The sequence below is a fragment of the Ursus americanus genome, chromosome 20 (genome assembly GCF_024610735.1).
Source record: "Ursus americanus isolate L20-20 chromosome 20, mUrsAme1.1.p, whole genome shotgun sequence".
NCBI classification, from domain to species: domain Eukaryota; kingdom Metazoa; phylum Chordata; class Mammalia; order Carnivora; family Ursidae; genus Ursus; species Ursus americanus.
In genome coordinates, this window is record NC_142146.1 from 34759682 (window position 1) to 34776069 (window position 16388).

The following is a 16388-nucleotide window of genomic DNA, read 5'->3' on the forward strand; positions in this document are numbered from 1 at the left end:
TTAAGGCAGAGAAAAATAAGAAAGGAAAAGGAAAAGAAGGATAATTTGTCTCCCACCCTCTTTTCCCCAGCAAAGGAAGTTATATCTGCAGGGTCATTGTGAGGGTGAGATCTAATGTATTTAAAATATTTAGCAGGGTGCCTGTAGGTGCTCAATAAATGGAAGCATTTGTTAGAATATCTTAAATGACTTCATTGGATGATTAAAAATAAATATGTATTTTTAAGTGTATTAGAAGAGCTGAACAGCATTGGAGCATAAATAAAAACAAAGTTTGCAATGAAGATACTGATGTTTATGCTATAAATTTCCAAAACTATTATTCATTTAAGTAAAAAGAATATTTATACTTCAGAAGCATAGGCCCTTTCTTTAGTTTATCTCTCATTAAGCAGAAGATGTATTTTTACTCTTATATTTTAAAACATATATAAAATACTGGTTTTTAAAACTTTTTGATGCTATAGCTATAGCTTGTTCTCCAAGCACCAAATCTGATTTTTTCTTGGAGTTAAGTAGAATATTACAATATAAATCAATAATTGTTTGAAATCTTAGGTAACAGCTGTCTTTAGAAAAGTGAAGAGGCCAAGTTTTGCCTGACTTTGGTTATCTAAGTGCTGCCGTCCATTGTTGCCTCAGATGTCATTTCTCCAAAGGGTCATCATTTGTATCAAATCATATCCCAAATATATATGTTCAAATTTTGAACAAATGTAAGTTCTTCTGTATTTTACAAGATTTTAAAATATATTTATAAATACAGGTCAGTTTTTCCTAATATCTTTCTGCTATGAAAAACTTGCTTAAGCATTTCACCTTTGAACATTTTTATCATTGGTTGTAGCTTGATTTTATTACTAGTTGGTTTTCTAGGTAACAGTATAATTATACCATGAATTTATATTTTTAAATATTTTTGCAAAGTTCAGTAATTTTAAATGGTCATTTAAAAGGCACAGTGCCAGAATTCTGTATTTGTTTGTCTCTGCCATGAAATCAGGCAGATGGAAGGAATTATTTCTGAGCCTTAGCCTGCATGTTGAAACAAAAGCCTGAAACGAACATTTTGAAGGTTTTCAACGGTACCACAGAAGTGGCACCCTTCAGAACTTGGCTTTGCTACTGAATAATAGCAAATTCATGCAGAATTGAGAATTCCATGACTTAATCCGTGGTTAAATTGTTAGTTATCTTCTTAAGGCTAATCTACCAAAGAATTTTAAATGAACTCTGCAACATTCTTTCATGATGGTAAGTATTTTTAAAGAGTTAACCATGACTGTACCAGGTTTTGCTACTTGCCCACAGTATTGAGACCGTTGGCCTTCAGCATACTGAAAGAAGCAAACCTGGGAGTGATAATGCTATATACATAATAGAGGTATTTATAAAATCAAGTAATGAATTTTTATTTCAGAGTTTCATTAAATGGAGACATAAAATTGAATATTATATTATTGTGTTATTATAGTTTCATAAACCATTGAATTATAATTCTTGTTCTCAAAATGTCAAGTACAAGTTGGTTAGTTTGTTGTTTACAATCTAAGGCAGATATAAACCAAGAGATGGGTTAAAATATCTTTATGAGATTTGTAGAACTAGAATTAGTGACTGAGTTGGGTTTTCAGAATGTTCTGTCTGGAAATGAATGAAATGTTTGGGATGATATAATATTTGTGGAGTAGTAGACCTTGAGAAAATTGAGTTTGTGATGAGGAACGAGGACCATTGCTACTACACCTTTCCCTGTGATTATAAATGCTAGCACAGGACTTGGCAAACTATACCTGTAGGTACTTAGTACTTATGTAATAATTCTATAACCTGCCAGTTCAGAATGGTTTTTGCATTTTTATATGGTTGGTGGGGAAAAAATCAAAAGCATATTTCCCGACGTTTGAAAAGTAAATTAAATTCAAATTTATGTCCATAGAGTGTTTTTTCTCTACTTTTTGTCAGCTTTATTGAACATAATTGATAAAATGTTCATAAAGTTTTATTGGAATATAGCCATGTTGATTTGTTTATGTGTTGCCTGTGGCTGTTTTGCTCTACAGTGGCAGGTTGAATAATTGGTGACACAATCATATGCCACAAAGCCCTGAAATATAAGTTTGCCCACCCTGTGCTAATAATGCATAGCTAAATATAAATGACCGTAAACCAGTGTGGTAAAAAACTGCATTTCCTGTTTGCCTCTTTGTAATGAACTATAGAAAGAAATGGGGCCATAGCAAAGCCAGGGGAGGGAGAGATCAATTGTCTAACTTCCTGAGAGAGAGGCATTATCAAGTGTTGATGATATGACATTGTCACTGGATACTTTTCTACATGCTGATTCCCTTGTTTGAATGATTTTGGCATATAATGGACCCCAGACAAATTGGATAATAGCTGTACATTGGGTTATGGTAGGAAACATTATTAGGCTCTGTGTATTGGTTAGCAAAGTTGCCTGAATAAGATTTTTCACCATGCCAAAGAGAAAGATAAAGATCCAGTTCATGTATTAAGCAAACATCTATTCAACCTTTGTGACATACAAAGCATTGGGTTACGTGGTATGGGGGCATGGAAAAATTATATAACTCAGATATGAACATCAAGAGAGCATCTGTTTAGAAAACCTAGTTTTAACATAACTGCTACCATTTATTGAGCACTTACTATGTGCTAGACATGGTGCTAGGCATTAGCACGTTATCACCCGTAAATCTCATATAACTCTGTGAGATAGCTGTTGCAGATCAGGAAATAAGCAATTTGACCAGGACACCCAGATAGTAAGTGGTACCACCTACATCATATCCCAGTCTCTGACTCCAAAACCCATGCTGTTAACTGTTATTTTACTCATGTAAAGTTAAATACCATTACTCGAGCCAAATTATGGTATGAAATGGCAAGAAAATTCACAGGAGAATGTGCGATAGTCAAAGTAGTTGAGAAAGAAAATGCTGTAAATTGAGAGAACTTAATAGCTTTTATTAGCTGGTTGCAAAGCATCGGATTCAGAAAATGTGTCTCAAATAGTTTTTGGTACAAAGTAGGTAGTGAGATGCTTTAACTATATTTATTCATCTGGCATTTATGATACGGACCTCCTCCTGTGTGTCCAGGATTGAAGAAGACTGGTGTGTACCTTTTAGGAGCTCATAATTTAAAGTCGTTAAGGAAATGAGACAGTAAATTGCTATGTAGTAATTCCAGGGCCTCGTGTGCAATAAAAAGTGCTGTCCACATTGAAAGCCAGTTTTGCTGTGATCAGTACAGCCAGCTATGATTAAGATATGGCTGTAATTTTAGCCCATTATGGGTGAATCTGGAAGAGTCCATCCCTTTATATAATAGTCTCATCTAAAATAAGAGTTTATTTGAAAACATTCTCACCTTCTTCCAAAATATTAAAATAAGTTGTTTCAGAAGTTTGGACTCTGAGAAACAAACTGAGGGCTTCAGAGGGGAGGGGGGTGGGGGAATGGGATAGGCTGGTGATGGGTAGTAAGGAGGGCACGTATTGCATGGTGCACTGGGTGTTATACGCAACTAATCAATCATTGAACTTTACATCAAAAAGCCAGGGATGTACTGTATGGTGACTAACATAATATAATAAAAAAAATTATAATAAAGAAGTTTTGACCCACAGAATGAAGGATCTTCATCTCTCTCTTCTTCTACATCAATTGGAAATGTTTTTCTAAGGGCACTGTCTAGATGTGATTATATTATAAACTAATGTTTTAGAAGCATCCAGAATGAATGATGTCATAGAGGTACTGTTTCAGCATTTTATTTTGTAGATAGCTTCCTTATAGAGTAGATTTAAACTTAAGGCAACATTTTGAAATCCTTGTGTCTTCTTTTAATAGTTATCCCTTGTCAAACTACAGTGTTTGTAACCAGAATGTAAACTCCATAGAAGCAGTACCTGACAAATAGTAGATGCTGTGCTTGTATTTACTGAGTAAATTGTGTATGTCTGAACATGAAAATTCGGCCAGCCAGCCTACAGGATAATTAAGACTGTTGCATGCATAGCTGTGTATAGAGAGGAGTAGGGACTGAGCGGGGCCATTGTGTTGCACAGTTCTTGGGGCAGTGCGTCATTCAGATCCCTTGAAAACAGTAAAATGTGGAGAGGAAGTTTCTAGTCCTATTATTTAAAGTAATTTTTAATGGCTTTTTTATGTGCTGAAATGAAAGAATTCAGTTATCTATGTTCTGTTCTGCCATTAAGCTGATGATTGAGCTTTAAAAATTGAACTTTTATATGCAGAGAAATATTTTTTGATAAAGTGTTGATCTATTTTTAGACATCATAAGTATTTCTGACACAGTGTGTTTGGTTTTAGGGGAAGGAGAAGTTGGACCAACTTCTTTCCAAAGCGTAGAAAAGTTTAGAACTTTGAGTATTTTTCCTAAACATTTAACATAAGTGAACATTTAATAAGCTGCTCAGCTATTAAGAAAAGGGTCCTAAGGTAGAAATTACAAAATACCACTTAAAGAGACCTAAAAACAAGAACGAAATCTAGAAGCTTAAGAATGGGCCCACCATAATAATGCTCTCCTCTTTGTCCTCCACTCCCAAAGAGAAGTGATACCATTCCCATTAGGCCTGTAAGAGGGTTAGCTGTTAATTTAATTCAATGCCTTCAAGAAGAAGGACCAAAAGGAGGCCCTGTAGATCAACTCTTAGGATGTTTTGTCTTTTACTTCTCTGGCTGAGAGAAGTAACTATTTCCTCCCACCCCTTGTGTCCCAAGATCATGGAGTTAGAGAAATTTGGTATGAACGTGGGAGTGGATAACAATGGAAGACTGAGAGAAGGGAGGAAATACTTTGTAAAATGTTCACTGAGACTCAGGAATATAATGGGTTGATGAGTTATTTGTCCTAAGAGAAGCTGTGTATCTTTTAGAAAAAAAAGAGCCTTTGGTAAAAAACTACCCTTTATTTTAAAACTATTTGAGGAAAATGTCAAAATCTTACATTGGAGCAATGGCAAAGATATTACGTGGAATAGACTGTGAGTGGGAAAGCCTACAGTTCTCATCCAGAACAGATGGGGCTTATGGCCTGAGAACAGTAGAATATTAGTTCTGTTTAGTTAGAGTCTACGGAAGCTAGATGCTGATTCTAGAATGGAGATCAAATCATCAGGGAATTGAATTGAAGAGTCAGTGAAACTCACTCTTGCGGCTTTTTTCTGTGTTTCCTTGGCTTACCTTTTCTTCATTGGCTTCCATTCTCTCTGACCTTTGCATGTTTACCCTTAACCAAAGTTGAATCATTGATTTGTTATTTTCTCTCTTTGGGGGCCCTGTGAATTGTGCCTGGTTTTTTTTTCCCCCCTTTGTCATTTCAGTTTATTAATGATGAGCTCTCCTATATAGCATACTGATTTTTATTGGCCTAGGATGTCAGTATATAGGCTGTAGTTTCCACAGCACTGATAACTTTTTCTTTTTCTTTTTTTTAAGCACTGATAACTCTTTATCTACTCCTTTTCCCCAGTTTTCCAAGTCAGATCTCAATTTTTAGTTACTAAGGCTAAACAAAAATCTTATCCTTAAGCACATCAATTGGAAGGGACCTTACACTAGAAGTAAGAAAACCCAGTGGAGACCTGCCACTGCCCCAGTTTGCTTGGAGAACCTTTATCAGTGACTTAATCTTCCTGAATTGCAGAGACCTCATTGATGAACTGAAGAAGTTGGATGAGTTTATTTTTAAAACCCCTTAACATTATTCAGCTAAAAACTTAACCATACATGTATTTAATTCCTTCGGATAGCTATGTCTGCTGCCATCAGTGGCGTTGAGAAGAATGCAGTAGGGGAATTGGGTTCCCAGGTGAACCTCTTTAGGACCAAGCATTGCAGCTGCCCCTTGCTTGATTCGTGGAAGGCCATGTGCTGTTGGGGAGTGTTTGTTTTGCTTTTTTGTTTTAATAAAGGAATTGGTATAAGGATGTACTTAGGAATTAGAAATATTAAGTGCATTTCCATGATGTCCATGGTATCATGTCTTTTAGTTAAGTATTTTGTGGTAAAATCAGTATGGTCACTTCCTAAAACCTAGGGAAAGTTTGGTTTTCCATTTTTAGAAGTGGATCCCACCTCAGGTGCCTATTGATCATACTCAGGCTACCAAATAAGCTGGTTGTACATGCTTATCTCACTCTAGCATCTACCTTGTTATCTCATAACCCCTCCTCTTCCTCCCCAGCCTCTACCCTGTTTCTGAAACCAGTCTCTTTTTTTTAATAATATTTTTTTATTGTATTATGTCAGTCACCATACAGTACATCCCTGGTTTTTGATGTAAAGTTCCATGATTCATTAGTTGCGTATAACACCCAGTGCACCATGCAATATGTGCCCTCCTTACTACCCATCACCAGCCTATCCCATTCCCCCACCCCCATCCCCTCTGAAGCCCTCAGTTTGTTTCTCAGAGTCCATAGTCTCTCATGCTTCATTCCCCCTTCTGAATCCCCCCGCCCTTTCTTTATCCCTTTCTTCTCCTACCTATCTTCCTAGTTCTTATGTTCCATAGATGAGAGAAATGATATGATAATTGTCTTTCTCTGCTTGACTTATTTCACTTAGCATTATCTCCTCCAGTGCCGTCCATGTTGCAGCAAATGTTGAGAAATCATTCTTTCTGATAGCTGAGTAATATTCCATTGTCTATATGGACCACATCTTCTGAAACCAGTCTCTTGACTGTATTGACAACAGACCTTGTGTTCATAGGGCTCATCAGCTTAAAAAAAGATGTTTTATGAGGGGCTGGACCTTAAATAGTTGGCTCCTGGTCAGAAAGACTCAAGTGTGTATCCCGGGACTCATCTACATTGACACTTACGAATCGAAAGGGTTGCCATCCACACCCAACAGGTGCAGTGTCCATTGTAGATCCTTTTTCCTTGCCAGACCTACTCTTTGTTCCTGACCTCCTTGTTCTGCATCCTGCCTGGCTGCTTAGTCTCTGCTGCTTTAACTAGACTTTCTGGATTTGCTACCTTATCTGTTTAGATCTTAGATCTGCCTCTTCTGACTTACAAAGTTTGATTCCAAGTCTTTACTCTTTCTAGCCAGTTCTCTCCTATCATCCTCTGTGAAGACTTTCTGGGAAACTTTCACAAAAGTCTACCTGGAATTAAATTGTATTTGCCTGGCCATTGTGCACATTAGTATAAATAGTTGACATTAAGAAAATGCCCACTTTACCATCCAACTCCCTTGACTCCAAGCCCACCCACTTTGAATTGTCTGAGAAGTTTCTTGACACCACTAAGAATCTGCCTGGTTTTTACATCCTCTGCTTGACCTGTGTTGATCAGAGTTCAAGGTCCAATCTGAAGTTGCTAGTACCTGGAAAATGCTTCATCCTCGGTCATGCTGGAAGAATAGTTGGACCTTGTTTTTAACTCTGACTCTTCCAAATTCTTCATGTGCTCTGAGGAACAGATGGTATATGACTTGGGCACAACTAAGGTATGAATCTGCTAGCGCTCATGGAGGGCTAGGGAATTCCCTTGTAAGCCAGGGCCATTTTCATCTAATTAACATTCCCGTGTGTGCCATGAACCTTAGGTTATCTGGGTTCTGCATTTTCCCCATGACCCTCTAGGCTTACTGCCCTTTTCTCTCACAGGTGATACATAGGGTTCTCCTGCCCCAATGGCAGGGGCCTCAGATCCTCTTCTACCTCTGCAAGAGCTACAATATCAGAGAAAAAAGCTTAGCAAAAGCATGTAGTCACGAAGACTGAAGACACCAGCAGAGAGAAAGCATAACACCTGGTCCATTGACCTAAAACTTGGTCAGTTTATGATGCAGCATTTTTCTGTGATTTAATTCTGTAGTTAAATTTACAACCCAGGCCCCTAGAAGAGCAGAGAAAGAGAAATGGCGCCTCCACTCTGAAGATTCAGTCCACCACTTACACTCCCGGCCAGGCACAGTGTGTGTAACAGAGGGCCTACTGGCCCGCCTTTCCTTCTTTCTTTCTTCTTTCTTTCCTTCCTTCCTTCCTTTTTTTTTTTTTTTTTTAGAACAAATTCAACAAGCCATGCCGCAGGGTATATTTGCTGAACTATGGCTGAGGAATCTCCAGCCAAAACCATAAGGCAGAACAACTTCAAGCTTCACTTGACATTGCTCTTATATTCTGGAAAGACCTAAGATGCTTTATAGGGGCTAGTACTTGGCTCTCTATCATTATCAAGGCTTTGTAGCACAGTGCTGGGGCTGTTGAAAGGCACCACGGAGAACATGTTTTATTGTGCTTGGCTTTCCGACCCAGGTCTAAAAAGTTATCTGATGCTCTGTTAGACCTTCAGTGGGTCAAAGATCTATGGCAACAGCCACTGCCAACTCCTTTTCAGCTGACATGAAAGTTTTTCTCTGAATGTGATTCCAGACCTTTCTCTGTGTCATAATCACATTTGTATATCTTTATTTTGGTCAGTGTATTCACTATACTGCTCCTTTTATCCCTGCTTAGATGGTCTCAAGAATACAAAACCACAGTTTGATCTTGTTGCTCATTCACATAGCCTTTCAAGATACCTTTTTGGATTGGAATCCTAGGTTCACATTCTGATTTTGCATTATTTTCACCTTTTTCTCCCAGGCTGGTATCTTGATGGAGAAGGTGGACCAGTCATTCTAGTAGTGGGCTTTTCAGGGTTACTAAAGCCCCTCCACAACAAGTTTGGATACAAATCCAGGCCTCCTACTTGCAGACATTTTGATAGACTGTAACCTAAGAAGGGTCACCTTGTGCCAGAAAGAGAAAATAGCTCCAATTAGTCCTACTGTTTTATATCCTAAATCAGGGGAAAGGTTTATCAGCCAATTTATAGCTATTCTCCAACTCCAAAATACCAGCCACCACACCCCCAGGAAACTTAAAGCATGAAGCTCTGCTCTAATGTTATAATGATTGGCTGCTAACATAGTTCTCCACTATCGCCTGGCCTAAGCCTCAGTATTCTGTGGGATGGTCATTAATGGCCGTTTCCCAGCCATTCTGAGAATAGATGTTTTTCCCACTTACCTTTGTAGACACTTAATTCACTCTGTCTGCCTTAAGCCCTATGGCCCTTGTCATTCCTAAAGTGCTTTTGCTACCATTGATTCAAGTGCCATAGCACTCATTCAGTTAATTGCACTTGCTTAACCTACACTGTAAGTTTGGTGGGAACAAGGGCTTTCTCCCTCACCATTTTATCTTCAAGTTTTAAAGCTGTGCCTAGCGTTCAGTGCGCGCTCAGATATTCACTGAATAAGTAAATGTGGGCATGTAAATAGGAACTGTGCCCTATTTGCCCTTAGACTTGCCTGCTCCCTAATTTTTGACCCCTTATCTAACTAGACCTGTACTATCTCGTCTCTTCTACTCTATCTTCCCATATTGCTTCTGAATAACGTGATAGTTTTGCCCAGACAAACATGATTTTCATTTACATGCTGATTACAAATGATTGGAGGTAGAATAATCATTGCTCTATCCCTTCATTTTACTGAAGGCCCAGGGAGGTCAAGTGAGGATTATAGAGCAAATCTATATGCCTAATGATTGCTACTCTTGTCCTGTCCCCTGGCAGATTTACATCTTTCGTTGGATGTGGTCAATAAACATTATCCAGAAGCTTCTTTAAATTCTTGCCCATGCCCAGGTTTCCTAAGCACCTGGAGCCAGTCTAATAGCATTTCTCAGCTCTTGGAGAGTAATCTTGGGTTCCCACCTCCCACCACCACCACTTTATTCTTGGAATAAAGAATTTTAGATTAGGGAATATCAAGCTGATTTTAAAGTCCCAGCAGTGTCATATATGTCAAGTGAGATATGAGCGGAGCCTTGAGACATGCGTCCATTTAAGGAAGGGAAGGGGTGAGAGGACTATAGCTTAAAGAGGTTAAATTTAGGGCACTCTGTCTTTTAAGTTGAGGTGAAAGTAGGCAGTGGGGCAGGGCAAGAAGGATCCAACAGGATGGGCAGAATAAAGATGCAAGAAAGAGGTATGAAAAGTAGTTTCTGTATCAAGGCGGAAGGGCTTTGAGCTTGAAGTACCCAACTTCAGCAAAGAGTGAAGAAGAGAAATATGGAGACATACTAGTGAGAAGAAGGAAGTTGAGACAACTTGTGTCCGAGGAAGAAAGCAAGGCCCCTGCAAAAATGAGGTAGGCACAGAGGGACTTAGGGCATGAGGTGGTGGGAGAATTTGAAGTAGGAAGTAACCATCCTGGGAGCTAGGGGACGCTTGTGCAGATGAGTGCAGGGCTGGTGGAGCAGCAGTGATGGTCCCGCCAAGGTGGGATGGCATAAACTGAGAGCAGGCTGCCAGGTTTGGTGACTTCCACTGTAGTATCAGTGGTTTGAACAGGAATGTGTGGTAGGAGAACAGTGAATCGGGGAATCTCTACTAAGTGAGCAAAGCATACAGGTCAGGGAGCAAGGTCTGTAAGGGTCAAGAGTAGATAAACAGGAGCTAAGGGGCTAAAAGACAGGACTGAGTGATGTGCATAAAGGTAAGGGTGAGATTAGGCTTGGTCTGGGGAGAGGAGTAGATCAATATGTAAGTTTTCTTTTGTCACTTTGGAACCTGCAAATCACTATATAAAAATTACCATTCCTACCCTATAGCTAAAGTGTGGCTCCATGTTCTTAATAGTTGATATTTTTCTCCCCATCACTGTTAATTTCAGCAGTGTGTTTTAGCTTCCCATTTGACTTGACCATCTGGAGATTTCCCACCCTTTCCTGTTCTGAAGTCTGCCTTCTAACTCCTTTCATTTTAGTCTAGGTCAGTGATCCTCAGCCTTGGCTGCACACTGGACTCTACCTGAGGAGCTTTAAAAAAAAAAAAAAAAAAAAAAACAGTGGGTGCCTGAAACCCACTCCACAGAATCTGATTTAATTGGCCTGGGATTTTTTTTTTTTTTTCAAGCTACCCAGGTGCTCTTCCCACGTGTTCTCCCAGCTAGGTGTTTTCCAGGTGGAAGTAATGACTCCCATTAACGTGTCACTCATGTTGGGGACTACCCTGTGAACACAGGAGTACTTCTCTAACTAGGGTCGTATTACAAGCGTGGCCAAGTATCAGGACTCTGGAGTCAGATGCCTGGGCTCCTCTTTGCTTTGTGATCCCAGGCAAGCTCTGTATCATCTAGAACCTTCAGTTTCCTAATAGGCTGATGAGAATAATCATAATAATGCCTGCAAAAGGGTTAAATCAGATAATGTAATATGCTTATTAGCACAACGCCCAGCACATAGATGTACTTAACAAATGTTAGTTATTTTGTTAACATTCTGGCTGTGATTGTATTAGCTTTTTTTCTAATAGGTGGTTTTTCCGTAGGACCACACAAGTTAAGCTTAATTTCTTCCACACAGTATGTATTTTGTATCTATACATTGCTTAATGAAGGACAATTGTAGACTATCTTGTTTTTAAATTAAAAAAAAACTTTGTGACCGTAGTGATTACATGTAACAGGACTTAGTGTTAACAGTAAAAAGATGGCAAGGGTTACTTTTCTAAATATTTAGCATGGTTTCCATTTGCTTGGTAAGAAAATAGCCACTGGGTGGCTCTGTCAGAAACCCACAGATTTCATTTCATAAGGGGCTGAGTGTGAAACGTGACTTTTCTAGAATCTCACTCTGGCAGGAACCTGCCCAATGATAATTCAGTTACATCTTTTACTTTTTCTCAGTACTGTTCATGTGACACCTCTGCAATATTTATGCTATGTAGTTATTGTTTTAAGTATTTTAAAAAATAAACAAAGAAACATAATCTGCCCCTTCATGCCTTTCATTCAATCTGGCAAGTCCTTAGTGGGTAGTCCTTCCTTTCGGATGAACTGTCTGCCCCTACAACAAAATGATTATTCCAGATGTAAAAACTCTTGCTAAAAACAACATTTAATGGATGTTAACATACTTGCATTTACAAGCAGTGAAATTTGTCCTCTTTGTGTTGTTATTTATGCAGCATTAACCTTTTTCTCCAGATCATTGAGACTGAAAATATGATGGACCGAATTGTGACTGGCTTGTCTGAGTCTAGTGTCAAGGTGCGGTTAGCTGCCGTCAGGTATGAGCTTTAAATGGTCTGAATAAAAACCCTTTGCCGTGTGTTTAACCTGTTTCCTTTCCGGACCTTCACCAAGTAAGCGCAGAATCCAAATGTTACTCGAAAGTATTCTCAGGTGAACTTATGCAGTGTATAACATCATTTAGCAGAGAAGCTAGCCTGGAAAGCCCATGAAGTCCCGAAGTAGTTGAATTAACACTTTCTATAGATATACTTGAAGTGCGTATTAGTAATTACTGAAATTCCAAGCAGTGTGTTTGAAAAGTAAAAGTTTTGGCTTCTTTTGAAGCTAATTTTGATTATTCTTTGTAGATGTTTGCACAGTTTATCTAGATCTGTGCAGCAGCTTCGAACCAGTTTCCAGGATCACGCTGTGTGGAAACCTTTAATGAAGGTAAGAAGAAAGCAAGTAGCACCCATTCCCACAGAGCCTTTATAGTGAGCCGAGGTGCTGACAGCACTCCTGGTCTAGGAGTATGACTGGTTTTGTGTGAAGGATTTTGGATATTTATCTCCTCAGTTCTGATGTTTTAAGCATCTTTAGATCTGCAGAACGTGTTTCCAAGGTCAGCATCTCAAGCGTGACAGGGAAGCAGATGCCTAGTTTTCTTTTATTAAATAAAACTTTACTCATCTGATCCCCTGTGTGTTTGGTATTACACTTTAGGCTTCATCCAGAGTCTTTAATTTTTAGTTATAGAAAGGAAAGGAATCAGTCATTTAGGGGGTATAACATGTTCTTAATCTTTTGGCAATTCCTGGGTATTTTTTACCACAATGTTATCTCTTATTTCTCTACACGAAAATAACTTCTTCGGTATTATGTCTTTCCTTCAGGGCCAAAAAAAAAAAAAAAGTGGTTTAGGTCAAATAAATCTGAATCAAGACTTAGATGAGGTGTTAGGTTGCTGCTAATATTATCCCCAGATACATTACAGAACCGTGGGTCAACTTGGTCTCCATTTTTTTTTTTAAGTGATCATACACACCTTGCGTTTAATCAACAGAAATTTTTATTTAAGGTTTTCGTTTTGGTTTTTGGTTTTCATTACCTACTGTGAAAACCTCTTAGGTACAGTGAGGCTACCAGAATTTTTTTACTACAGAGCACTTGCCCTCATCTTAAAGCTTCAGGTTACAGTATAGGCATCATTGTGGCAGAAAATAGTCAGAGAAGGCTTCAGGCAAGAATAATATGAAGTGGGCTTTGAAGGAAAAAGGAAGGCAGGAAGATTTTTCAGAGAGAGGAATAGCATGAGCAAAAATACTACATATGGTCCATGAAGGAAGCATAAGGATGTCTTCATGACTATAATAGAAGGGGTGTGGGGTATGATCACTGGGGGAAAGAGCTAGACCAGTGCTCTCTTTAGGAAAGCTATTTTGCTATGGGCACTCTTTCTTGTTTTAGATCACACCTTTTGCATAGCAATGTAATCTCGATTTATTGATTCTGTTCATTCAAGATTTTTTAAAATGCTTCCTAGTTCCCAAAATAACTTCCAAACATTTCATCTGGAGCCATTTTCTCTAATTGCTCAGCTCAGTACCCCTGTATCATATGAATCAGAAATGGGGCAACATATTGTTTCTAGCTAGTTCTACCTAGACACAAGTTTAGTGATCAGTCTAGAAGGATTTTGTACACTTGGGTACATGTGAGTATAGTTACTATCAAACTACTACTTTGTTGCACAGAGTATAATACTAAAAGCTTGAGCTTGGAAGTAAATCAGTGATTTATTTCGGATACCTTTAGGTTTCTCTTAGTTTAAGGCTGTTTGCATGTTTATTGATTTTTTTACCCTTTTGCTTTGCCATGTTTTCAACTATTGGTTAGCAAACTACAGAAAAGTAGGCATTAGATTTTAATTAAAAATTTTATTTGTGAGTATTTTTTTCCTTATTTTGGTGAAATTCTATTTGGTCAGTGTTAGATGTCAGCTTCTGAGTTTCAGTGTTATATCTTATACCGTGTTGAGTAAATGCTTTTAAAATTTTCGTAGAATCTATTCTATTTTAGTTTATCATTAAGTGTTATCTCATTTGAAAATAAAACTTAATAAAAGCACACTAATCTCTATGTAACAAGAAGTAGTATTTTTAAAGTGAATTGTATTAAGCAAAGCAATGTTTTAAAGCCTTGGTAGGCACTCACTTATTTCAAACAATGATTCTAAATAGTATAATTTTGGAAAATGATTATTTTTCTTAATTCACATTCATTGAGCACCCCTTTTGTGCAGTGCCGTTCAGTTGACATGGGCCAGAATAAATTAGACCATAGATAGATTAGTCCGTCAAGAAGCTTAGATTTGTTAATAGAAAAAGAGATTGGCATGGCTGCACAAAGAATTTGAATAGTAGATAGTAATAAGGGTCCCAGGAGAGGTCACAAACAAAAGGCTGGGGATATTCAGTGGAGGATAGAATGACTTCTGACTGAAGGGCTTCAAAGAGGCTTCTGGAATGGGGATGGCCTTAAAAAATGGGTAGGTTTTGTACCTGAGGGATAAAGGAAGGGCAATGGAAGGGAAGGGTTATATGATCTCAGAGGGAGTTGTGGGAAACACAGATGTCAGGATGCATAGTATATGAAATTTGATCTTTGTCAATTAGCTGACAGTTTACAGGAGAGTTAAAATACAGGACAACTATTTCTGTTTTGTAATTCTTGCTTATTCTTAACTTGGGAACTTCAGACTTGATTTAGCTGAAGAAAGCAGGTCATACATTGAACTCTGAAGTTTTTTGTGATGATCCATTTCCAGTTTGTATAACAAGAGTTTCTAAGATTCCTTTTGGGATCATGAGTCTGATCCTGATCTGATCCCAAATGCACAGGATTTCGTTGACGTGGATATTGCATATAAGTGGCGGTGTTTATGAAGGCTTCACTCTTAGAAACAACAGGTTCTGATAATAGCTAATGGTGACTCACATTTGTCATTGTGCTATGTTGTCTTCTGAGTTGAGAGTCCATGGCAGTTAGTTTGCTATATACCTACTATGTGCCTGATGATAACAATTACAACAATAAATTACCTTTGTAAAAACTTCATAGCCATTACCGTGTGCCAGTTACTGTTCTAAAATCTTTTCATATCTTAATTCTTACAACAATACCATCATCCCTATTTTATAGCCAAGGAATTCATACACTTCATGTTTGAGCTGAAATTTGCATTCAGGAAGTCTGTGTTCTTTACTCCCATGTTATATTGCTTCCCTTAACATTCACCATATCACATTTAATCTTAAAAATTCCTGTCAAGGAGGTGCTGTTTTCTTCAATTCAGAGACTCAAAGAAATATGCTCAAGTTCAAACATCTAGTAAGTGGAGAGGAGGGTGGGAACCAGGGCTGTGATTCCAGTGCTGAAAATCAGTCCCCACAGTGTAGTAGCTTGACTCATCCCTGCTTTTGGTCAGACAAGTCCTTCTAGAGACACACATCAGAACGTTTCAGGCTCTGGGGCAATTTGTGGTTTCATAAGTGGCCTCATATGATGGAGTAAATTGAACTAACTTGTCCTAAAGCAGTCCCATGGTATTCACACTTTTCGTATAGAGCACCCCCTCCCTGACTTATGTGTTTATCTCTTTCTGTGCAGCACCTCCCATCCTGGCAGTGGGGCTGTAGCTTCTCCAGCAAGATAGGTGTGAGGGCCTTAGTCATAATTAGAGCACCAGGTAAAGTTTGACATGATCACAAGTGGATCTTTCCTAACTATCCGATATGAAAAGTCAAGTTGAAAGATAAATTGTTTTTGGTTCTCCTTTGTTCTTATGATCTCACCTCCATCGTTCCAAACCATTAATAGCATCCCTTTTTTAAATTCCATAGGTTTTACAAAATGCACCAGATGAAATCCTAGTAGTAGCATCTTCCATGCTATGTAATCTTCTTCTTGAATTTTCTCCAAGCAAAGAGGTTAGTATTGATTTTCTCTTCCCAGACTTTGCCCAGTCTACCTAGAGCTTAGTCAAATAATTTTCACAGGTTGACTTTGAAATTTTAGGATTGGAGTGTAAAAACTACTGTGGGGGGTGCCTGGGTGACTCAGTTAAGTGTCTGACTCTTGGTTTCGGCTGAGGTCATGATCTCAGGATCATGGGATCCAGCCCCGTGTTGGGCTCCACACTCAGCAAGGAGTCTGCTTGAGATTCTCTCCTCCCTCTGCCCTTCCCCCTGGCTCATTCTCTCTCTCAAATAAATAAATAAATCTTTTAAAAAAACAAAACTACTTCTGAATTGT

The 16388-nt window shown here is 38.4% G+C and overlaps 1 protein-coding gene across 4 annotated transcripts in view; it reads left to right on the forward strand.

Moving 5' to 3' along the window:
* Positions 1-16388, forward strand: part of ARMC8 (armadillo repeat containing 8) — a 105584-nt gene that overhangs the window by 64968 nt on the left and 24228 nt on the right. For all 4 annotated transcript variants that reach the window (XM_087870219.1, XM_045791844.2, XM_045791846.2 and 1 more), the window contains 3 exons: positions 12048-12130; positions 12443-12524; positions 15977-16063. In XM_087870219.1, the coding sequence (XP_087726345.1) occupies positions 12048-12130; positions 12443-12524; positions 15977-16063 (252 nt within the window). The remainder of the gene's footprint in view (positions 1-12047; positions 12131-12442; positions 12525-15976; positions 16064-16388) is intronic.